The sequence below is a fragment of the Pleurodeles waltl genome, chromosome 6, assembly GCF_031143425.1.
Source record: "Pleurodeles waltl isolate 20211129_DDA chromosome 6, aPleWal1.hap1.20221129, whole genome shotgun sequence".
Classification (NCBI taxonomy): domain Eukaryota; kingdom Metazoa; phylum Chordata; class Amphibia; order Caudata; family Salamandridae; genus Pleurodeles; species Pleurodeles waltl.
Window position 1 is genome coordinate 587161651 of NC_090445.1, and position 25410 is coordinate 587187060.

A 25410-nucleotide genomic window follows, 5' to 3' on the forward strand; every position below is an offset into this window, starting at 1 on the left:
TCCAGAAACTCAGCTAGCCCAGCCAGCGGACTGAGCTCATCCGGTGCGCACTGCAGTCCTGCTATGGGCTACACAGCGCAAGCCCAGACAGTCTGCGCTTGTGCTGTGTAGCCCGTAACTGGGCTGCAATGTGCATAGGCAACGGATCCAGGGGCAGACCTCTCTCTGCCAGCAGCCCGGAAGCAGGGGGCAGAGGGAGGTAGAGAGCCAGCCTGCTGCGGAGGACAATGAAGAGAGGACCCCCAGGAGAACCCAGGTAAATCCTTTTCTCTTTTTTTCCTTGTTTCTGCACACTGGTGCACAAACAAGTACTGAAACAGCCCTGGCCTGAAATCAGGCCAGGGCTGTAGGCAGTGAAAGCTGCCTTTTCAGGCCTCTAGTGCACTGGCCAGTCCTGTGTGCAGTGCACACAGGGCAGGCCGGTGCACAAGAGGCCTGACAGCTTTTGCTGCTTACGGCCCTGCCCTGAATTCAGCCCAGGGCCGCAGGCAGCGAAAGAAAGCTGCTGTTTCGGGGTTCTTGTGCACCGGCCTGCTCCGTGCGCACTGCACACAGGACAGGCCTGTGCACAAGAGGCCTGAAACTGCAGCTTTCACTGCCTACGGCCCTCTCTTGAATGCGCTTGATTTTGGGAGCGCTAAGCAGGGTCGGCCTGGTCAGCGCTCCTGAGATCGGGCTCATTCAGGTTTTTAATCAACTCCGCGGAATTCCGCAAAGTGGAACTCCGTGAACTCCGCCCAGGCCTATTTATGATTGCAGGAAATTAAAAGCTGCTAGGAACCATTTATTTGAACCTTGATATTGGAAAGGACTGGTGTTGCTTATCTAGATTCGTACAGTCATGCCCTTAGGTAAGTGTTAGTACCAACCGTCATGTATTTACACATACTTGCAACTTTTACCTGCGGAAGTAATTCTAGAGAGCTTGTCTTCTAGAAGTGTTACATAAGCAACATTCAGTCTCCAGGAACCAGCACCTTAAAAAGAAAGGGGAAAGGGACATGAGGTAATCAAATGTGGGCTACATGAGATAGAAAGAAGTGTATTGTGAATTCTAAATACTAAAGGGTATTCTTATGTTTCTAGAAACTGAAAAGACACTCAACATCACCTGGTGGAAGTCTGGTTTGGTCCCAGTCAAGGTTCATCCCTTCGTCCTGATGGCTCAGGCGTGACTTATTTTAGAGGTCTGTTTGATTCATAGAAAAGTTGTCAACTACGTTGTGTCCATTTCACTCCTGCGAAAAGGTACAAGCCTGACAGGAGGAAGGTAAAACGTTTGGGGATGATCCTTCCGAAAGGGCCAGGTCCAACATGAACCCCTCCAGCCTAAAACCAGGGAAGATTAATCAATACCTTATAAATACTTTGATGGACTTCCCTGCTTAGGTGATAGAACGTGGACAATTGCCCACTACTGCTGGAGCACCTGTCAGTTCTACACCTCTCTGAATTCAGTTGGATCCCTCTGTTCACACTGTCCTGAGCAACTGAAGTGAACTATGGGGAACCCGTCTCCTCATCTGTCAACCCCATCTGGGCAGCCCTCCTAACTTTATCTTGCTGACAGATGCATCCCAGTAGGCGGACAGTAACACCATGGCCAACAAAGTGATGTGTCCCGTTTCACCCCTTGGGTCTGACTTCTGTCCCAAACCCAGGGAAACTCTGTCCATAAGGACAAAAACCAACAGAGGCCACTGACAACACAATGTCAACAGCCAGGTTCCAGCCCACCCAGGGCTCTCTGTCCTCTAAAATTTCTCAGATTGGGGGGCAGTAGCCCCAGATGCCTTGCACCCTTTTTCCACGTTATTGCCCACCAGTTCAGGGGTGGTATCCTGAAACTGGCTACCCAGCCTAGGATCTGCACCCTGAGGCTGAACATGGACAAGTTCTTCTCACCCTGCTCCTCCATCTGGGGTCTGGTACCCTCCGCTTGGGAGTGGTACCCCGAAAAACGGAACTGCTATAGTGCCCGCGGTCTCTGCCTCTCCCAGTTCCCCTAACAGCGGGGGCAAGTCATTCCCCAGAAGTCAGTCTATGGACATCTGGGGACTAACTATTACGCTCCTCTGGGTCACCTCCCCACCCTACTCTAGGGATTTGAGTGCTACAGGTCTTAAGAAGTCCTACCCATGGGCTGGTGTCAACCTACACACCTGGCGGCCCGTATACTGATCTGGGGAAACTAGCCTTTCCACTATCATGGTATGGCTAGCCCCGGCATCCCTTCCCATTCACTGTCACCTGGCGGAAGTGACGACTTCCCTCTCAGGGATCACCAACTCACCCTCTGAGTCCACCTCCTAACTAAGGGAGATCACAACATAGTCTATGACGCCCCCCTGGGAACTATTTACCCCTAAGGCCACATTGGCTACCCTTGTAGAGGTCCCACCAGTGGGTGGATTCTTAAGAAAAACAGAGTCCCCCTGCTTGTGTCTTAGCTGAGAACAATCAGAGCTGCAGGGTTGGAAATGGGGCGCCCTGGGCCACAGCCCACCAGAATCTCCTCCCCGTTTCTCAGAAGGGCCTGGGAACCCTTTTCTCCCCCTTACTCTAGGACTTGTCTGTGTCTCCCTTGACCTCCCTCTCACTCTTCTTGGGGACACTCCAAGGTACTTTCCTGTAGACCCTGGCACTGAACCAGCGATCTTCCTCCTTAGCAAGCTCCCTGGTGTCAGAGAGCTTACTGTCAACAGGGTGTTGGTGCAAATCTGGAAAACATCTGGAAAACAAAGACTGATCATATGCTCTTTTGCAATCAAGGTATACAGTCCCTGGTAATTAATGTTTTACTCCACTTCCCTTCACCCAACCATCCAGTGCCTTGCAAAAGGAATCCACACAATCCACCCTGGTTGGCTGCGATAGTTTCAGACTGTCCCTGAACATCTGTCTGTACTTTTCTGGAGTCAGGCCAAACTTCCTGATTACGGCTTTTGTTCTGGGTGTATACCTCATCCTGTATCTCCCTTCTAGGGCCAGTAGAGTGTGTCGACCCGTCACTAGGAATGTTCCTCCACAGACTAGCTCCCCAGTCCCCCTCAGGGACCTTGTGCATCTGTAAAGCAATCTCATAGGCCTCAAAACATCTGTCTATGTCATCTCCCACCACAAAGTCAGACACCAGACCCTTGGGTATGTGGACCCTCTTGTAAGAGAGCACTGAAAATATGCTGCCACCATCTTGGCTGGACTCTGTCCTCCTGGACTTGAGGTCCAGCTCTTTCAGGATCAACTCCTCAGCAAAAATAATTTTGCTCTCCTCCATTGCCAACGTTTTCTCCTCCAGGGCTCTCTCCTTTTCCAATTTGTGCTTAGCCAGCTCCAATTTGTATTTCCTCTCCTCCCTTCTGTCCTCCAGCTACTCTGGGGAAAGGCCTCTAGATGAAATGCTGCTCCCTGCCCTGGGGGGACGGGGCTTTACTTCTTTAGCTCCCTGCCCCACAGGCATTTCCAGGGATTCCTGATCCAGTTCCACGTCATCCTCCATTATGTTCTCCTCCTCCTATGGGATCACAGGTACATCTTGGGGTGTTAACCAGGCAGTCTGTGCCTTTTGCAGCCCCACCTTCCTAGTGAAGCATCTTATAGACAGCCCAAACCCTTTGCAGAAATCCTTGAGCTGGGCCACAGTGTAACTGTCCAGCAATACCCAGGTGTGACTTTGAAGTGGTGAAGACTTCAAAGATAGGCCTTTGAAGTTCACAAAGTCCCTGCCCTTCCTTCCCTGGCCCCAGACACAGTACAGGGGGTTAGCCTATTCAGGTGTAAGTGTCAGCTCCTCCCTCTCATCCTGCTCAGGATGGCCCATCAAGATGTTGATGGCCCATCAGGATGTGGATGGCCCATCAGGCACACCTGTGCTCCCTTTCTGTGTGGCTGCCTAGAGGGAATGCACAAGCGCCCAGCTGTCACCTACCCAGATGTGTATTCAGAGACAGGCAGGGGCACAGAATGGTTAAAGTAAAAAAATACCAACGTTCTTAAAATGGCATTTTCAGACTTACAACTTAAAATCCAACTTCAACATAAGTTGTCATTTTAAATTGTGAGTCCAGAGACACCAAACTTGAAATATCTATCTGGTCCTAATTGGAAATTAGACTTATAAAATCTAATAATGCAACCCCAATGTTAATCTATGAGAGAAATAGGCCTTGCAGTAGTGAAAAACGAATCTAAGAGTTTTTCACTACCTGAACATGTAAAACCTAAAAGTACATGTTCAAATTTTTAAATAGCATGCACACTCCCCTTGGGGCTGTCCAGGGCCTACCTTAGGGGTGAGTCACATGTATTAAAAAGGAAGGGTTGGGCCTATTAAAAGGGTTAACTTGCCAGGTCGACATGGCAGTTAAAAACTGCAAACACAGGCTCTGCAATGCCAGGCCTGAGCCATGTTTGAAGGGCTACTGAAGTGGGTGGCACAATCAGTGCTGCATCCCTACCAGTAGCATGTAATTTAGAGGGCCTGGACATATGTGTAGACTTTGTTAGAAACTTATAAGTAAATTGAATATGCCAGTTGTGGATAAGCCAACTGGAACATGTTTTAGGAAAAGAGCACATGCACTTTAGCACTGGTTAGCAGTGATAAAGTGCCCAGAGTCCAAAAGCCAACAAAAACAAGTTCAGCAAAAAGGGGAGGATGAAGTCAAAACGTTAGGGAATGACCCTACTGGAAGGGCCAGGTCCAACAGTTATCAAACTTCATTACCAAATAGCGAGCTAATATATTCCATCTCACAAAAGAGCTGTGTTGACAGCTACAAGTTTTATTTTTGACAACCAGGCACTGTCCTTCCATCTGAGCTAAGAGCTGACAGCTGAAAGCAACCACATCAATTTTAGCAACAAAATCAATCCAGACTTATTTGGCTAGATCTTCTGAGTTACTTGATGCGCCTTGTAAGAAATATCTTTGTTAAGATAATTCTCTTCATATGCAAATGTACTGGCACGCTGAGTGAACCACAGAAAAACACGTCAAACAAACAGGACGTAATGGGAGGAAATCTTGCAATAAGTCTAACCACTGGCAATTGCTCAGAGTAGCATTCCAACCCATAGTTCATGAGCAAAGGTCAGCGGTGGGGCAACAGCCTCACTGATCCCATCCCAGTGTGATGACTAAGGGACTGCAGTCTCCTCTCATAGGCTGACTGTGAGAGGAGGCAGCAGTCCTAACCCTCCAAGAACTTCAGAGGTTTCCGTTCTGCCACTCGAGATCACCTCTGCTGCCCAATAAGTTTTTCTTTAATGTTCCGTGCATTCATGTGGGTGTGTATGTATGTATGAATGTATGTATGTTAGTGCATGTGTGTTGTGAATTGGTGTGTGTGTGCTTGTGAATGTATGGGTGTGAGTGAGTGTGCATGTAGATTGGTAAGTGTGTGTGTGGTCCGTACCCCACATCGCCGCCTGCTCAAATTACCAACCATCACTGCTTGGGTTCCACTCTGGAGAGGACCTGGATTGGTAGATTATGCAAAACTCTTTCTATTGATGCAGAACCAAGATTGATTTGCATATGGGGTCTAATCTGAGGAGGCATGACAGGCAACAGACGGATGTGCTGGAATGCTATTCCGATTGATTGCCAATGATTAGACTTATTGCAAATATTCCTTTCATCACCTTTTGTGTGTTTGACACAGAAAAATACTCGACACCCTATAAAATATAGAAATTGACAATATAGTGATTTAAAAAATATATATCTAGACTTTTTACAAAACTACAAGAGAAATCAAAGCTCAAATACAATAACATCCAAATATACTGTACAAATAATTCACGGCTGTGGGTAACATGCTGAAGTACACACCAGCTATAGAGACTGGATATTGCTCCATATCAGGACTACAAGGTTGGATCTTTCCCTCTTTGTTTTTTTCTGTCCCGCCAAGTGGACTCACACATATGGCAATCATTTGTAAAAGGAAATCCACGCTCCGACATTCATACAGCAGTTCTAGCCAAATGTCCCCATTTAGGGGAGAAACTCTTTCTGTATAAAATGTGTTAAGAGTCTGGAACACGTTGAGGAAAACTTTAATGTCGTTTCAGATGTATGTACGAGGCAAATACAAGCTCCGAGATAGTTTTACAGAAGGCTAGCAAAATACCCTAGTAACCAAGAGGTTACTACCTGGGGCAGGCGATTTAGCTTTCTAAGCCCACGTCACTCTGACAACTGACAAGCAGAGAACACACAGCTTTCCAATGCATCATAGGGAAGAATAAGACGAGGACCACAAAACACCGGTCGTTCTTCTGCTGCAAAGACACCCATGCGGTCGATTTATCTAACACCACAGTGGGTGAGAGATCCTGAGACACAAAACAAACCCCCTCTGTAATACCATGATTCTTGACAGTTATCTGGATACACGCCTTATAGATCGGTTACAGTAAAACCTACAATTTTGCAGGCTTACGGCACATCACTTCATATAAGGCACTTGGACAGCCTGGCGTTCTATATATAACACTTTAAATAATTTGTCCAGGGGATAGAATACTGTAATCGCATGCCAGTCCATCTTCACTTTCCTGTTGCCATCCTACCTAATGAAACCAACAGCGAATTAAAGCTGCGGCTGGAATTCGAAGAAACAAACAACGGACACATATGGTGCACTATTGAGTTACTGAACATTTCACGGCCATCTTGAAATATAAAGTTTTCAGTATTTGTCGAACCATGTGAGACAATAATGTAACCGTATCAAATTATTTAAAATAGTTACTTCTCATTTTGCTGCAAAATGAATATTAGAAGGGAGTGTTTTTGTGCAATTACAAGCTTACCATTTCACATTTTTGCCGTTCTGCTTTAAAATAATGTGAAATGAATCACAATAAATCAGAATATTACGGGAAAAATTTTCCACAAAATTCATATGCATGGACCCATGATACTCTCCTTTTAAGATGGAAATATTTTTATATAACTTGGATCAAGGGGTTGGGTAGGGTGTCTGACAACTTTTTTTATTTTATTTTCTTCGACAGTCTCAAAAGGGAAGACGTCACTTAACATTGTGACAGCTGGGCACGAGCTGTGGAACTACCGCGAGACGACCTCGGGACGTTCTGGCTTCTCAGAATCTGCGCTTGCTCGGTGGCTTTTGCTTCGCTCTCGCGCAGGCGCAAAGGACAGCGGCCCGGAAGCCACGCTTGCGCAGTGTGTTTACACGCCGATGAAGCCCTGAGGCAGGGGGAAGGCCTCTGGCCTACATAGCAGGACCAGACCGGGGACTGTAGTGGGCGGCTGGCCCGTCCCCGGCTGCCATGGAGGGGATGGACGTTGACCTAGACCCCGAGCTGATGCAAAAGTTTAGTTGCCTCGGGACCACGGACAAGGACGTACTGATAGGAGAGTTCCAGCGGCTACTTGGTTTCCAATTAAACCCAGCCGGGTGCGCCTTCTTCCTGGATATGACCAACTGGTGAGGCCTGGGGGGAACGGGTGGAGGGCAGCACATCCTGAACTATCAATGCGAGGGGAAGTAGCGTAGAACCAAGTGAAAGGCAAAATATGGAATACATGGAAAAAGGAGATATTATCACACACAGTCACAAGAACTTCCAGCTCACATCTGCCATGGGGAAGCGACCGGCGAAGACCCTGGGAGGTCCAGCCACGCAGTCCGGCCCGGTATGCCTTCTTCCTTTACGTGACCAATTGGTGAACCCGATGGCATAAGAGAAACACAGAATTCCAAGGCGTGTATCGCAACCGTTACGTACATGGGCGCTTGGTGGGGTGCTGGTGAAACAAGTATTTATGAGAGACAGTTGCATGAGAGCAGGCATTGGATACGGTCAGTCGGGCAGAGGAGACTAACATGAAAGCTACCATTATTAATTGTAGATGTTGATACGACAATCTGTGTTTTATAGGAGGCAGGAGAGAGATCCAGACAGAAGCTATCATCTTAGTCTTGCTGCGGGATTAGTTTACTGACATCGGCAAATGCGGAGTGATTTTGCTCCCATCGTGCGCTGCACACTTTTGAAGTTGAGATGGCAACATAACTAGGGTGCTTTAAAACTATTTTATATAAACTATGGAGTCGTGGATTTCATTTTATGTCTGGCAAATGGCCCCATTTTGTGTATGGCAAAAAAGAGGTTTTTCAGAACAGTTGTGGTGTCCATGATTCCGTGCGCTTCTGACTGAAACAAGCTTTAAAACAACTCTTTAATCTGGCCTAGCGTTTCACCATAAATGTTTTTAGTCTTTTCAGTGACTGCCCCAATCCAGGTGCATTGCATTTAACACAACATGCATTGTTTATCGAATCATCCATGACACAGTGCTACTATTTCTGTAGGGTAAACTCTGTACCCGCCAACAAACTGTAATTCGCTCTTCAGTGGCCTTCTTTAACATCACTTTTTAAGTTTTGCACTGGGCCAAGCTTCAGTTCATCTCAGATGGCTAAGATTTAGAATGCCATACTTGATAGAATAGCAGTAGCTGACAACACCTCCTGAAAAGCGTTACAAACTTGATTCTTCTCGCTCACTTAATTCTATAACCAGGATCCCTAAAAAAAAATGGCAATTATTGGCAAACGTCTGTTCTCGCACTTACCTGCAACTCTGCACTCCTAGCCTTCTTTATCAGTTTGCCTCGCCTTTTTTAAAAAAAGTCTCAGAACCTCCTACATTTCACCCAGACCCTCCTATATTACCTTGACCTCAATCATCATACTGCCAATCATGAAGTGTGTCTAGGATCCAAAAATAGATTAGGGCTTCCCAGTCTCAACAGAAGAATGAATCGCATTACACATTTTATAGTACTTCACCCAGTTCACGTTTTACACAATCTGGAATTTATTTTGAGCACAATATTTGTTCTATATATTCTAATTACTCATGATATCTACATCTAAAGCACACGCCTATAAGCAATCCCACGACATTATTCACTCATATTGTGGATAGTCCATATAGAAAGTAATGTTTATTCATCAGGTGGCACTCGAGCTTCAAATCCAAACTCCAGTCCAGCAGTGCAGTTAAGTCAGTTTTAATCAGTTTCAGACCAGCCAGCACATGTTTCGTCCTGGGAAATATCTCACCGGCTTTGTCAGGGCTGGTAATCAATGAAAACCCAATATAAAAATATATTGCTTTTGTACTTTCGATGTAGTACAGAGTTTGATGTGTCATCAAAGCAACTGTGCGTCATAAAAGATGCTTCTGCCACTATTTTGTGATCTGTTCTAACATTATTTAATAGTGCAGACTACATTACTTATTGATTTTCACACATATTAGTATTGCTGGAATCCAGCCATTCCGATTTTCATGTTTTGGTACAAAAGTGCTAAAAAAACGTTATGTTCATAGTGTTCTGCTGGCTAGCCAATAAGGACACTGGCGCTCTGAATTGCACCAATAGAATCCTTGGTTGTACATAAGGAAATATATTAGTTTTATACTTTTAATGTAGAACAGAGTTTGATGTGTCATCAACACAACTGTGCATCATAAAAGATGATTCTGCCACTATTTTGTGATCTGTTTTAACATTATTTAATAGTGCAGACTACATTACTTATTGATTTCCACTCCGTATTGCCGGAATTCAGCCATTCTGATGCATTCCTAATAATGCTTCCTCACCTTATAAAATCCCCAAGGTGCCAGACTGGACCCAGAGTATTTTCTAGTGGTGCTCCCGTGTCCTGATAGGTAGAATTTTTGTCAATTTCATACCACACTGCATTTGATGTAGCAGAGACACATATTAGCACCACCTTTGCGTGCTGGCATCAGTTCCTTTCTTTCGTCATGATGATCTGGTGCCAGTGCCCTTGTTGGGCTGCGAACCGATGGCCAGAGGTCTTCAGATGTCACACTATGTAATTATAAAACTGGAACCGGTTGTCACAAAGCCTGACTAGTCCTGTACATCTGCAGTGCAAAGACCAGCACATGCTCCAGTACTGGTACATTGATAGCTACCTGGTGAAAACCATTTTCTTATCCAATTTTTAATCAGGATCTGGCGAGGTGGCATAGGGTTGGGCCTGGTGACTCAGACTTTCTTCTCACCAAGAACCCCACTCTAGCAAGTGCAACTGTACAGGCTTTGACCAGTAAAGTGAAACCTAGTTAATTTACAGCCAATCCCTTGGGTAGACAGCCCAACAAGATTAATGCCTTTTGTAAGCTAATGTTTTCTTTTGCTAGACTGGCAGTGTGTCTTTCTGTCTGTTGGGCCGACATGCACATGCCCTGTGGACATGGCCAGCGAGATCTTGATGGTGATCCTGGTAGACCTAAGGGCCACTTTGGCACAAACGGTTCATGATGGGCCGGAAGTGGAGAAGTATGTCTTCTGTGCGGGCTTAGATACCACTGAGTGAGTGAACTGCAGGCACTTTCAATACAACCCTCCTCACACCACCTTCTTTTCAGACATAGTGGTGCTGGGAACTCGTGTGGCCTTCTTATTGAAAAGTTATGACTCGCTTCCATGTTGGGCAATCCATCACTCTACCTAAGTTCTTTGCTTCATCTCATGCCTCAAGAGGAGGAGAGGCTTCATCATTTGGAACACAAGAAGACTAAGGCCCTAATTACGAGTTTTGTGGTCCTAAGACTGCCAGACTCGCAGTGGTGGTACGAAGACGCATTATGACCGTGTCAGTTTGGCCACGGTCGGCAGGGGTGTAAAATTAAAAAAATATCCACTTGTCGATGGGACAGGTTGCTTCTTAAATATACTTGTTCTGTAAAAAAAATAAAAAACGTATTCCTTTGGTGCCATGTAGTGCAGCGACAAATTGTGGCAGCAATCTCATTATGTAAGAGCTCTGATAATAGCCTTTCAGATAATGCCAGGGCTAGTACTATATTGGGGCTTGGATACTTACAATTTCAATCCTTACTATAGCAATTTCCTTCTTTTGCCATCTTTCTGCATATCTACACACTGGGGCTGGAGAAAGCAGTAGTTCCATCGCTGGAATGTCTTTGAGTCTGCAAACCTACTAACTTGCATGTTTTAAGGATTTTCACCAGCTCTTCTGTAATTCTCTAAAAGTGGTTGGAGGGAAAGTTAACTTGTAAATCTCAATAGATCTTCACATGAGCAAATCAACAGGTGCATATTTGCTCGTGCTAAAATACAGCTCACAAATATTTTTCTAGGAGTACGATTTCCTGGTCTATTGTAAGTTCTTTTGAATTCCTGAAAGCCACTAATTAAAAGACCTATACCATGGGTGCACTTTTGTGACTTTCTTTAAGAATTGTGTCCCTAATTAGGTCTGGCATTAACAAAGGCACTTTGTTTTTTATTAAACTTCTATTTCTCTCTCTGTCGCCTGGCTTTACTGTGAGTGATCGCATTCTGCTCTTCCACAAGGAGCATATTGGCACACACAGTAATTTTGTTTAGTGCCAGGAACTACTGTGGCAATCAGTGGTGTAACGAAACTGGAGGGGACCCCCCTGTAAAGAACATGGAGGGCCCGCCCCTCCAGACACACTCTGGGCAAGTGCTGTGCTGAGGGTAGCCCCCTGAATGGCATTTGTTACACCACTGGTGGCAATGTCTGCTTTTTGAGACCAAAGTGTTTATTACAATGGTGAGGGCCTGGCAGGTCCCACAACAATAAAGTGTTACAAAGCCATGTTAAAACAAGACACTCATTGACAAAACCAATAGACTCACAAAAAAGTCAGATTGGTTGGCTTTGCCAGTGCTTGCTTATTTTCATGTTTGACATAATCTTGTTGAAAATGGTTATTCACATTTTCCCATTAGGAATATTTTTGGTAAATACTAGCATGCATCAACACTTTGTACCACATGATGCTTCAAAGAAATAACACCTAAAATTTCACCGTAGCAAAACACTTTTTTTCCTACTTGCTTTTTTTCTGAACATTTTATTTTGAAAGCAAAGAATCATCTCTATTACTTACAAGCTTTTGCTAACATTTGCATCTAATCAGAGAGCATTATACTTGGCTTCGTCTTGTTAAACTTTTCAAACATTTGTGCACACTTTTTTTTTTTTTTCTTTTTCTGAAACCACTGTCAGTAGTGCAGTGTGACCTTTAAAACATTTATTTACAGGCCTCACCCTAATAATGAAGGCTTTTCATTAATGAACCATAAATACAAGTTCGAACAGAATTAACCTATTGACACACATTACCTCATCTGCAGACATTTCCCTTCTCTGTAAACTGGCAGCCAAAAAATGTGTGCTGCAGGGGTTGGGCCTACTTGTCCCAAGGACAAAATAAGCATGGAGGCACTATTCATAAAATAATTAAAAGCAAAATAGAGGAACTTCTTGGAGTGCGATGTTTCATCTTTGGTGAGCAATTACAGGAGTTGTGGTCGCCAACTCCGTCATCAGCACCGGCAGCAAGAGAGCATGATTTTTGGTGTGACCAATTGGTGAATTTTTTTTATATATATCTATCCATCTCTCTTTGGCTACAATGAGACAATTGAAGCAATATTCACAAGGTTGCAAAGCCCTGAATGTTTCAGAAAAGTTTGTGTGGGTGCACAAAGACACCAAAGAGCTGTAAATGCCGATTTGCATTTATTTTGGAAAAAGGTTCTGGCACAGAAATGTGAATGTGTTAACGCGTCGGTCCTTAATAAGTAAACTTACAAGGTGACATGTATAGGTCGATTGAACCTTTTGATTTGCACAGAGTATCCTAGCTATGATGTGACCAATGTTCTTAGTAATCGATGCACAATATTTATAACTATGAATCAAATCCTCAATCAATAGTCAATAAAAACATAGAACATCATACCATGACCTTTCAGCCATGAATAACCACACCTCAATATAAGTTTTAGTAATTTTTATTTCTCTATTGATTTACAATAGTAAATCATGAGATTAATTCAATCGCAATTCAATTAAAATAAAAACCAGCATCAAATTGTTAGACGCCAAAGACACAAACTAATCAAAGCTTGCATCAGAGTACATTCTAAAGCATTAACAAAGTTCAATAAAATAATCAAAGACAATAAGTAATTCCTGGTCGTGAAGTTCAGCAAAAACAGTCCGTCAACCATTTATCTCTGTAATCTGTAAACGTCATGTAAGGAAACCCTCACCTAACCTAGATTAGCATCAGCATGTGGGGCTTCATCCAAAACAATTTAGTAAACAAGAATTTAGAAAAACATCTTGCTAAGATCACTTTTTAACAGCGTAGTTGGCACCTAGAAAGGAAAGGCACAAAAATGCATTTCATTCACATTGTCATATCTACCTAAGCACGGAATGGGTCAGCAAGAGAGTCAGTCTTCATCCTCAGGTCATCAGTCGATCAGCATCACATCAGGCTCTCAATCAGAGAGTTTGAGCCAATAACAGAATCTCAAATCATTTCTCTTCTCTATATCGCTTCACAAAATCGGAATAAGGTCTGCTCCCCTAACATCTGAACTCTCTTCTCTCTGACATGTTGTTATATCAAAGTCACCCAGACTATCCCCCAATTTCCAGTTGGTCAATTAGTCGTACGTTATCTTAACCAATAGTATTGAATATCTATGAATACTAATATTTCACAGTTTACATGTCGTTGATTGGTCCGCTTTACGGTGTTCTCATCATCCGGCTCGTCAGGTATCAAAAATGTTGCACCTTCTCCAGTCAGTGTCTTCGTCGTTCTAGTCCTAGTAAAGTACATCTCATGCATGTTACACATTATTAGTTAAATTTCTTAAGACATCATCTCCTGTCCGTCTGTTCTCACAGAAGCGCCAGTTAAGTATTTTATTAAAACAATGAGCAGTTCACGGTCCGTTCATTTTGTCCGCATTTTCCTTTAGATGTTAAGAAATTCACCTTTCTGCATGAGGCCTGTTTGACTAGGCCTAGACACTCGCTAAGTTAAGGCCTACAATTAAACAAAACATAGGTTAAAACTCCCAATATGACATATTACTACATAAATCTAATGTTTTCAATATTTCATGTATATTAATCACTCATTTAGTACAATTAGTAAATACTGGTGCCCATTCTCCGAGGTTGCAATTTAAAACGTGCACATTTTATTTTCTACGTTATTCTTTTTCTACCAAATTCATTATTCTGAACACTTACACATTCATTAATAATTTCTAATTAAGTCATTTGAGTTAACAAAAAGGTTATAGTAAATTGTAGTAAACAAAACACACACAGAAACTAGTAAATACCAGGAAGTCACTAATCTCATTTGATGCTAGCAGCAAAAGAAGAGAAGAATATTAAGGAGAAGCAGTGAACTTGTTATATGGCACCATCATGAGCATCATTGGTGGAATATAACCTCGTCTGTGGTTTCAGCCCCACTGGTTTTATTGGTACTGCAGGGGTGTGGAATTTAACAAAATATCCGCTTGTCCATGGGACAGACTGGGTCATAAATCTGCTTATTCTGTAAAAAACAAAAATCCACTGGGAGCATTATACACAGCTTTATATTGTTAAACTTTTCATATGTCTGTAGATATTTTTTATAATGCAACCACTCTCAGTAGGGGAGTCCGAACTTACATTTCCTTAGAGCGCCCACCCTAATTATAAAATCTTTGCATTATTGAACCATAATTAGAAGCTTGAACAGCATTAAAACATGGACACAAATATTACTTTAACTGCAGGCAGTGCCCTTTCCTGATCCATAATGTGGCACTGTAAACTGGCAGCCAAAGGCTTTGTGCTGCAGGGGGTTGGGCCTACTTGTACTAAGGACAAAATAAACATGAAAACATGTTGTACTTGACCCCAAACAATATGTCCTGAGAGCTGGACTATAGGAATTCCGCACCTCTGTACACTATGGTTTGTACTTTTTAAGAGTGACTCGTAAAGAGAGTTGACAACATCAACAAAGCTTTTAGTCAAGGCATGGAATCTTGTGCTCTCTTGTTGTCCTCATTAATTCTAACCTGCTACTTACCAACAAGTCTGCCATGTTGACATTAGAGGTTTTGTACATTTTTACCATTCTGCCTGTAGTTGGGGACTTCATTTCATATGCAGCAGTGGCTTTTTTTTATTTAGTGCAGTTAACTTCAGATTATAAATAATGTGTGTGTTTTTTTTTTGTTGTTGTTTTTTTAAAATATATTTTATTTTTCATCTGGATTTTGATTGTCACAGTAGAATATCTTAGTGTTTCTACCTCTATGGCTTTTCCTATAGCGTTTGTGACCTTTTTAACATGGTAACAGATTGGCATGTACTGGGTTTGGGAGTGAGGTGAGTGTTTTTTCTTAACTTTATTACCCTACCTCCATTAAGCTTGGTAGTTAAAGCAGGATGGATATTTTTAGCTGCTTTCCGAATCTCTTCAGTTATGTAATTTGTTTTTGTCAACCTGATTCTCATCTAAATCTGTATGGAACAGAAGTGAACAATATAACATGGTTTGGTTCATACCAGTTGGGCAGCTTGGAGTTAGTAGTTGGAGACACCAGCATGTGGTTTGTCCAAGGCAGGTAAGTTTTTAAAGATTGGTGCATATTTGGAAATGAAAGATAAACCAGAGGGCTGGCTTTGCCTGACTTAATTTCCTCTGTCTTCTTTACAAATTTGTGTGCCTGTTCTGGATTTGATTCATTTTGAATGATTTGGGGGCCTGTTTACATTGGGTTACTGTATTCCAGTTTGCTAAGAGTGGGGCTTGAATTATTTGTATCGCTCAATGTTGGGGAAGGAGGTTGCAAAGTTTCCTCTCTTCTGAAAAGACTGCCAGTTTGAAAGCTTTATTTAAAAAAAAAAAAAAAGACAGGTTTTTCATGGCTTGCTCATTTATAGCTTTTTGTTTTTGCTTTTTGATGCAAATAAAAGGTATGTAATGTAAGCGTGTTTCACTAAATGTTCCTGTAAAATTATGGTGAATCTGCAGAAATGTAGATTTTTTTATTTTTATTTTTTAAATATCCACTTGTCAAAGGTACATCTATCCCATTAGTGCCATGCAGTGAGGTGGGTGTTCTCATTGTATTAATACATGGTTACAGTGCTAATTTTATTTTAGGGTTTCAATTTTAGTGGTGCTTTTAATCAAGCAACGCCTGATTGTGCCACCTCTCGGAATATACCTGATTATGAGCAGCCCAGTGCTCTGTTTATATCAAATGTTTGGAGATTTAGCCTCCAGGCGCTCAAAGACTCTGTATACATATATAGTTTCTTCACCCTTCAATTTGCTGATCATGGCCTGTTTCTGAATATGCCAGCACTTTCATTTTGCCAAAGTTCTGATTGCAGCTGAGCTCTGTGTTGCATTGTTCTATTTGTACCATTGCTCTCTTTAGCACTTTGATTTAATGAAGTATTTTATGCATTTCTCTGACATATCGAAGGTAAAGTATTTAATCCATTTCGCAAGCATTACTAATCAGATTATTTATAAATCCAAATTATATTGTAAACCCAGAATATATTTGCTGTCTAGTGCGTAGATTTGAGATGTTTCAGTCTCCCCCCCCCCCTCCCTCTTTCTCTTGACCAAGATGTGGAATCTTTTGGTATATAACTTGATCTAACTATGCCTCTGTTTGCATGTTTGCTACAACTAAGGGATTTCCTAGCAATGTGTAATTTGGGATTTTACACTTAAGTGAACTCTGCATGGTGTCAATATGGTGTGGGCCTAATTCTCAGAGCTGTCTATGCTTGGAAGCTTGGTTCTGCACACAAAGACTTTCTTGTGAGTACATCTACTCCGAAGGGCAGAGGCGGCACAGAATAAGTGGATTCTGACTGGAAAACACTGACTTTCGCCACACACTTAAAAGTTGATGGGTATTTGCAAACTCCTTTCCAAATTCTTCTCATTTTGGAAAAGGTGAGAAATATACTCCTGACACGGTCATGAGCAAAATTTTTAAGGTTGAAAGGGGGGGGGTAAAGGGAGAGATGTGGTTGTGGGGAAAACAGTTTCTCAGTGGAGAAAACATTTTCGGTGAGGTGAAAAAGGTAGCTTGTATGTTTTCACTTTCTAGGCATTTTTTCACTTTGGCAAATGGATGTGTGAGATTGCTTGTTCAGAAATGGAAGTCTCTGACGTTTGCTCGAAGTGCTTGTAAGAACCTGTAAAGGTAGACTTTTGCAGGTTTCCAGGCGTACTTCTGTAAACATTTGTTTCTAAAAAGAATATAACTTTTTAGAGGCCAGGAGCCTGGAATCAACAGTCCTTGTGGATAGAGATGGTACAGGAGCAACATGATGCTAGATCAAAATTGCCCAGCAAGGCCAGAGCAACTGGAGAAGCGGTTGAATGCTCGGCGGATCAGGGGTAAATAGTTCTGATCCTTGGACTTGTGAACTTCCATGGTGTGGCAAAGTCCTTGGGAAGAGAAAATTGCAGTGTGGGGGACAGGCACATGTGCCCACCTCTGTCGGTGTAATCATCCTCAGAGACCTGATCACTCTGAGTGATTGGGTGTCGGGTGGATGTGTTGGGAGCTCTGCTGTGCTCCACCTTGCCAGGCTCCTGGGCAGGGCCGGGACTGTGAAAATGACCACTTAGTTCCCCAGGGTTAAAAGGAGCAGCCTGTGAGGCAGGGGTGTGGGGTGTGGTGGCTTCTGTCTGATAACACAGTAGTGCTCTCCTGCAGAGGAGCTGAAGTCTCCCCAAGCGGACGTGAAAAGATTAGAGCAAAGCAGTGTTGGCTCAGTGGGGAGACCTCTTTGGGTGCTCGAGGTTGGGCTCTTATGCGGCCCCTTGCAGAGCAGGACTTCAATATAGAATAGGAAGGACAGTGGCACTGGACACGGAAGAGGAAAATGTTAGAAATGGGGTTTCTGGCTGGCTAGTGTATGCACCTAAGCCAGGCAGAACCTACCACTGTAGTCTGGGAAAGTAAGTAACCCACCAAAGATAACCTGTGCTCTCCCCCTTGGTAGCTTCGTACAGAGCAGTCTGGCTTATCGACAGAGGTCATGTGTAAAGTGTTTGCGCAGCCCACTCACATCAGTGACACAAATACACCACAACAGAGACTCCACACAATTTTACATAAAAGTATATGCTACATAAATCAGAGGCCAATACAACATAAATCGGTGTTTACTTTGCCAACTAGGCAATAGTTGCAAACATCACATTGAGTGCAACACAGGAACTACTGTTAGGTTTTCATACATCATGAAAGAAAACATTACTGTTCATATTATGCAGTCCCCTGATACAGTGCTGATGAGTAGAAGACATAAAAAACAGCATACTCCAGTATCGGAGCATGAAATGCAGCATGTAATGAATGAAACTCCTAATCACCAACTGTGATCAGCACACATTTGCAGCAGGTAGTAAATGACACACACTATCACCAAGTATTATCCTAAACACACATGCTGCCGGTTAGGGGAGTGGGAGGCATATACATCACCACAATGTAGCAAGGGCACCAAAGTACTGTGGCCCCTATTATACTTGTTATGGTAATTGTTGGGGTTTCCTTTAGAATAGGCCTGATGCATAGAGGGCAGAAACCCAGGAGCTCTTACCACCCTTATGATGAATATAACCCCTTAGTGACGGGAATGTGACTGCGGTCCCCATCGCAGATCAAGACATGGAAGCAGACGAGGAGCCGGACAATACTCAGGTGATCTCAGTAATACCTTGGGAAGGTCTCCTAAACAAGGGAGGGGCGAATTGCCGGGGCTTTTGAGGTCATGGTCCTTCTCTGGGAGCTGTGCTGAGAGCCATCCGAGTCCGACAGGGTCCCTTTGAGGGGGATTCCTGCAGGGCAGCTGTTTCCTGTATCCAAGAAAGCATGATGCACTGAGTCCCTGCTCAAAGGGGTTCCCTGATGTGGTATCCCTTGCATTGTGGTGGTGTTGGTCCACGTCTGTATGGCCCTTCACTATAGGCTTCTGCTGGGGCAAATGTAACTTGTGGGGCACCCCTGTCACCCAAACAGTCATCTGTGGCAGGAGGGTTTCCGAACGCCAGCCGCCTGATGTTAGCAAATGTAGCTCGTGCTCTCCTGTTCGTAGCCTGTGCTCGGTTTGGAACAACACGAGATTGAGGGAGAGTTTAACGTCATTCAGCCACGTGCTGACTTCCCCAAGCGGTGCTCACTAATGAAAAAACATGGTAGAAAATGATAAAACCACTCGCCCTGCGCTAGTAAAAGAAAATAATGAAGAAAAAAAAAGGATTTGGTTGGGCCGGACTCAGTCCCACAGCCATCTCTGGGCAGGCCAGTCCCAGAAGAACACTTGAGGGCACACAGGGTGAGGCAGGCCAGCATATCAGTGCACACAGTGGCAGCTCCCCCTGTCAGTCCAACAGTGCCTGATGAGGGACAGTCAAAGAGTAGTTGGCAGAAGGGCAACAAGCAGAAGAGCAATCCAGTGAGTCCTTTATGCCACTCAGCAAATAGTAGGCAACAGGGCAACAATAGAAGAGCAGTCCAGATGAGTCATTTGTGCAGTACAGCAGTCCTTCTGACAGAGGTTCACTCCCAGCTCAAAGTGCTCTCAGAATCATGGGATCACAGCCCCTATACTTATACTCAAAATATCTTTGTTCCGGTGGTGACTTGAAAGAAACTCTTTCAAGTGAAAAACAACCCCTTTTTCAACCCAGCCCTTTCTCCAGACATCAGCCTATTGTGCAAGGGCAGGACACAGCCTATTGACATGCAAGGTGGGAACGACCCCCACTCTCCCAGCCCAGGAAGAATATCAGTATGCAGATGATTCTTCTATCACGCCCAGCCCCTCCTGTGTTATGGTTGCTTTGAAAGTATGCACCAAGTGGAGCTGCCACTCTGGCCTAGACGTGGATTGGAGTCAAGTTGCAAACCACTAGAGTTATAAGCACAGAGAAATTCCCACTTTCTAAAAGTGGCATTTCTAAAATAGTAATGTAAAATCCAACTACACCAATAAGCAGGATGTCTCACTACCATTCCAGACAAACCAAACATGCCCACTCTACTTAGACATATATAAGGGCATTCCCAATGCTAACTTATGAGAGGGGCAGCACTCACAGTAGTGATAAATTAAATAGGCTGTTTGTCACAACTAGGACATGTAAAATCTAAGTCCTACCTTTTACATACAGAGCACCCTGCCCGTAAGGCTATCTTGGACCTACCTTAAGTGTTACTTGGGTGTAGTGAAAGAGGAGTTTAGGCCTTGGTAATTAGTTTGAAATGCCAAGTCACTGTGACAGTAAACTGCATGCAGGTGCTGCAATGGCGGCCTGAGACAAGTTTTGAAAGGCTACTTCTGTTGGTGGCTCAGTCAACGCTACTGGCCCACTAGTAGCATTTAATTTACACACCCTGAGTATACCAGCTAACAAGGGACTTGCAGGTAAATTAAATATATATGCTAAACAGGTGTAAGCCAATTATACTAAGTTTAGGGGAGAGAGCTCATGCTCTTTAGCACTGGTAAAGTGCCTAGTGTCCTAAAGCTAACAAAAAGATGGTCAGAAAAATAGGGGGAGAAAAGCAAACAGTTTGGGGATAAACCTGCATAAAGGGCCATTTCCAACAGAAAGACATAGGGTGCTCCTTTTGCCATGAGATTTTGCACTAACATCCTTCAGGGCGCACAGCAAATTTCACATATTTTCTATTGTGGCACTCTTGCCAAGACGGGGGCACCGGAGACTTAATGTCAAGGTTTTTGTTTTTTGTTTTTTTTTAAGGCTGCCAGGAGCGCAAAGGACACAATACATCAGTTCCCATAAATTTTCTGTCCTGCAGCTAGGGCTTTTCCCTCAAACATTCCGGAGTTCCGGGACCCATTGTTGTTGGGTTCTAAAGCTGCTCTGCAGCATATGTAAAAGTAGAATAAAAAAGACTCCTGCACACAGGTTATTGAACATTAAATACTTTATTGACAAAAACAAAGTTAACTGTGAGTTCCTTTATTTATTAAAGAAGGTAATTGAAAGGTTTTATTAATAAGGTTGGTAGTGATCAGACTTCCTCTATAAACCATTCCAACAGGTTTCTGTTGAACTAGATATAATGTCAGAGATTTTTTGTCTGTTTATAATTTATTGGAATGTTTTGTGTAGATATGTCAAACTGCATATTGGCTGTTCTTGTCACAGCTACATTGTATTAAATGGTCCGTTGTTCAAAATGAAATGTACTTTTTAGGTTTTGCCTAGACAGCGCATGCACTGTTGTTGCGAAATCTCTTGCAAATAAAGTAAAGCTACCTCAAAACGGGCTTAGAGACAAACTCATACTGTTGCCATTGGTTTGCTTCCAGGTCTCTCTGATTTCCTTGCTTCCCATTATGTAGGTCCTCCTACTGCTTCCACTTTCTCTTCGGTTCTTCTGCTTGTACCAAGTACAGTTTCCTGACTCTGCTGGCGGTGTCCTTTCATAGACTGCTGCTTGTAGAGTTACTTTGGGTGGGAAAAAGGAAAAAAAATGAATAGCATTTGTTAAGAGTGCATGTTTGCGGGCCCTCTCTGCCCAGCCCTACTTCTCCCAACCCCTCTCTGTTACTTGTTGTTTGCCTTGCCCTGTCATCCCACCTCCTTCCACTACATTGTTGCTTGTTGCTGTCCCTCCCACCCCCATTCTCCTCCTTTTTATTGTTTGTTTTGCCCCTCCACTGCCTCAGAAGAAAAAGCGTCACGACAGCCAGCACTGGAAGCGTCCGTGCTTTTTTTCTTGACATCTTTATGAACACTGCTGTGCAACAAGTCTAAAAACATTGACAAAGGCAATAGATCTGACGTAGGAAAAACCTATTGGCTTTGCCAGTGCTTGTTGGATCAATAGTAACATGCTGGGATGGTTATGTGCTCTGCATGGTGAAATACCATGTAGTTGAATGTGTGTGAAACTGGTATCATTACTTTTATTTTACCCCTGTTGTCATGCTAGTATCGTGTGCAAAATTCAAGGCCTGTCCCTGGTAAATTGTGGTTCAGAACCTATTATGTGACGTGCAAGGGTGCATCAAACATGGCGGTGTATTGCGCATTGGATTTCTCTCCATTCCCTGGGTCCATCATATAAAGCCGTGGTTGCAACATATCGGGTACTTTGTATCTTTAGTATGACCAGATCTTCTTCTTGTCTCTGTTAAGGAAAGGCAAGCCTATCAGTTTTTCTCATGTAAAGTTCCACCCAGAATCTTGAACTGGCATCCTGGGTGCATGTAGTTTGAGTGTATGTGCAGTGAATGTGAAACAAATCTATGGTAATAGGGCTGTGTTTGTATCAGTACTGGGGCCAATCCATTTTTAACATAGCTCAAGGTGAAGAAAGAGGACAGATTTCTCCATAGAGTGGAAGTGTGTGAAGGAATGGTGAAAATTAGATACTGAAGTGAGGGAAGACGGAGATCTGCTACCTTTTTAAATTCAATAATAACCTTATTGGCAACAGGCTGCCTTTTTTTTAATTTTTTTTATTTTTTTTATTTAAATCTCGGAGCACTTCCATTACTTAGAAGTAATTTGTCATAGTTTTACTTTGTGCTCTGCTTTCAAAGGGAGATTTTTATTTTTTTATATCTGTTATCCGCTCCCATTCCCCATGCCTGCCACCCCTTCTGTCAGGAATGTTCACTGCAGGACATTTTGCTGTATAGTGGCTGACCCGTCATAAAGGTACAGTTCAACATTCTATCCAGTCAGCAAACCAGATGGCCGTACAGTTGAGGCCGTTCTTTAGGCGTGCTTAACATATTCATAAACGTTCCAGCGTGATAATTGTCTGTTGAGACTAGTGTTGTCCATCTTCAGTCAGGCATTCCAGGTGGCTGGCCATTTGCAGTGCTCGTGCCTCACTTAGTCAGGCATACCAGGGGACACTTCACTTTCGATCGCTGTGCTTCAAACGTCCTAGACCTTCAGGTGCCCCATTTCATTCACCTTCAGGCAGTCTGGTATGCTGGGTAGCCTTCCACTTGTGGAGCTGTGCCTCAGTTAAGCACTCTGGGTGGACCGCCACTTCCAGTGTCCGTGTTCCACTCATCAGTATGATTCTAATAGTCCCTCTCAATGCATTCCCTTACAGCTGAACATTCATTGCCAAAATTCAGTTTCTTCCTCCATCATTTCTTGTTTCTCCCCTTGTCTATGTCATTGTCGTTTATTGTGAAGCTAGGATTTTTTGTGCCACCTTTTCCATCTGGGATGGCGGCTGACCTTGAGGAGCAATGGAGCTGCTGGTAAGGTGAAGATAGGAGCTGCTGTGACAAAAAATTAGCTCTTGCTGAGAGATTTCTTGCATGTCCTGCTCGTGGGACTCTGCGCTGATGTTTGGGCAGCGGGAGACATTTTTGCGGCCTTTCAGGAATTGGAACAGAAGTGGCAAGGGTTTCGGTATTTCTCCCTAGACCTTTTCTCCTGTGCTACGTGGGTATGCAATCCTTGAAGTGGCTGGGAATTTGGAAAGGGGGGATTCGGGAGGGTTGTGTAGGGGAGGAATGGCGGTCCTTCTGTAATCTTGGGGTGTGGGGTGGTAAACCCTGTGTTTCCTACTGGAGCCTAGGGTGGGGTAGTCCACCTCTGTGAACCTTCTGCTAATATCCTGGACTTTTGATTTCCCCTTTGAGGACAGGTGTGAACCATTGCATAGTCTTGAGAGGTAACTTCATTATGGACTCTTGTCTCTGGAACTGGCATCTGGTGAGTGGGTGGGTTTTCATGTTTTGAACTGGATTTTACCAGAGAAATAACAGCCAGGTCATTCAGCTGAATTGGCTAAAAGAATAATTGATATTGTCTTAGATTTAATTTCTATGTCAAACATGGATTGTGGAACTTTGTAGAACCCGTAGGCCATTACAACTCAAATATGAACCTTAAGGTCTTCTCCGTCATCCTCTGTTTAAGTATCCTGCTCTTCCATGGATCTCTGACCAGGTTTTGCCTTGTTCGTGGATTACATTTTTGAGTCCATGTGCTTGATAAATATTTCCTGAACTAGATGTTGTTTTTTGGTAGTGTCTCATAGAAGAAAAAAAAAATCTTACCTTAATAGGCACACATAGACTAACTTTTTTTCTGAAGAACATTATAAAAACTTCTGTGAGGATAAATTTATCCTTTGTACATTTCCTTCTTTAATCCTTAAGTTTAGCAGAATTAAACTTAAATCGAGCTGTTCTTCGGTCTTTCAGTGTTACCCGCATGGTGGTTTAACTCTAGGCTTATCATTATTTGTGCTTCAAGGCCTCTAAGGTGTTGTCTGAAAAGAGACGGACAAGGGCTACTGCTCATCCTGATTGCTGAGTTTGCTTTAGTTTCTAGGCACATCTTGTAGAAGGTATGCAACTTTTAGCCTGCCGGTCAGATGCATTTTATTTGGTTGAAGCCTGGCATAGGTGGTCTAACTAATCAATCTTTTCCACCATCCAGCTATCCTAGCTGTTTAAGCTGTGAAATCAGGTTTTCTTAACAAATGAAAAGGATGGATAATGCATGAAAGAATAAGGAAAAAGTACCGGATTTTTGGGGCGGCTAGAGCCCTATTCCTGGTGCTGTGTAAACATCTAGATGTAAAACAATGTAGGAAAAAAAACAGATACTGCTTCTTGCAGCTTTTCCTTGATGCTTATTTCTAGTTCAGCAGGTTGAAATTAGTGCTAACGTGCGATTGATGTTTTTCTACCTGGTAAAACTACATGTTTTACCTTGTCTCAAACAGCAAAACTCAGGATACTTCTTTTTTTTATTTATTTTTTTGTCCTGGGACAAATTTCACTTACTGAAATTTGAACATGTGAAAAATAATTTCCATGTGCTATGTGTGTGGGCCTGTGACTTGACATTTACAGGGCTTCCTCTTCTCAATCAGAATATGCTGTGCTTCTACCTTCTGTACATTAGAATAACATGTAGGAAGTGTAGTTGAGGGAGCATATATAAGTGAGCCTACACAGGTAGAAGGCCCCTTATACATGTGGAACTCAAAATTCCTTAGCAGCAGCAATGTTTGCTGCAATTGTTTTTCCTCTGGTGCTTCATGGGGGTGCATTGCACAATTTAACCGTAATCTTTGTGTAAGGATTAAGGGTTCTGCATTTGCAAACAAGGTAATTGTTTCCTTTTTGACATTTTCACCCTATTCTGTAGTCTGACCACCATTCTGACCTGGATTCTTGTACACCAAGCCTTAGAGTACTATACGTTCAGGGTTCCTGATACTACCGGCATTATAAACAAATTCCTTTCTAAATTAAGAGCATTCCTTTACTAAAATAACAGCTGCTGCCATTTTCTGCTATATTCCTTCCCACTATTAATTAAACTATTGCTTTCAAGCGGTTTGAGCCACGTCCGACTGTGCTAGTTAAGATTACTTTGTAGTTCAAAGACCGTATAGGGGTTTCCCTATCTTGAATGCATGTCTAATGCTGAGGTATGATCAAGAAA

At 43.2% G+C, this 25410-nt stretch overlaps 1 protein-coding gene across 5 annotated transcripts in view; it reads left to right on the plus strand.

Moving 5' to 3' along the window:
- The first annotated feature begins 7108 nt into the window (after nucleotides 1-7108).
- ILRUN (inflammation and lipid regulator with UBA-like and NBR1-like domains) overlaps nucleotides 7109-25410 on the plus strand; it is a 245747-nt gene continuing 227445 nt past the window's right edge. Inside the window, exon 1 of one of the 5 annotated variants that reach the window (XM_069238830.1) lies at nucleotides 7109-7463. In XM_069238830.1, the coding sequence (XP_069094931.1) occupies nucleotides 7306-7463 (158 nt within the window). In that variant the 5' untranslated portion in view covers nucleotides 7109-7305. The other 4 variants (XM_069238833.1, XM_069238829.1, XM_069238834.1 and 1 more) reach the window with 4 other exon arrangements.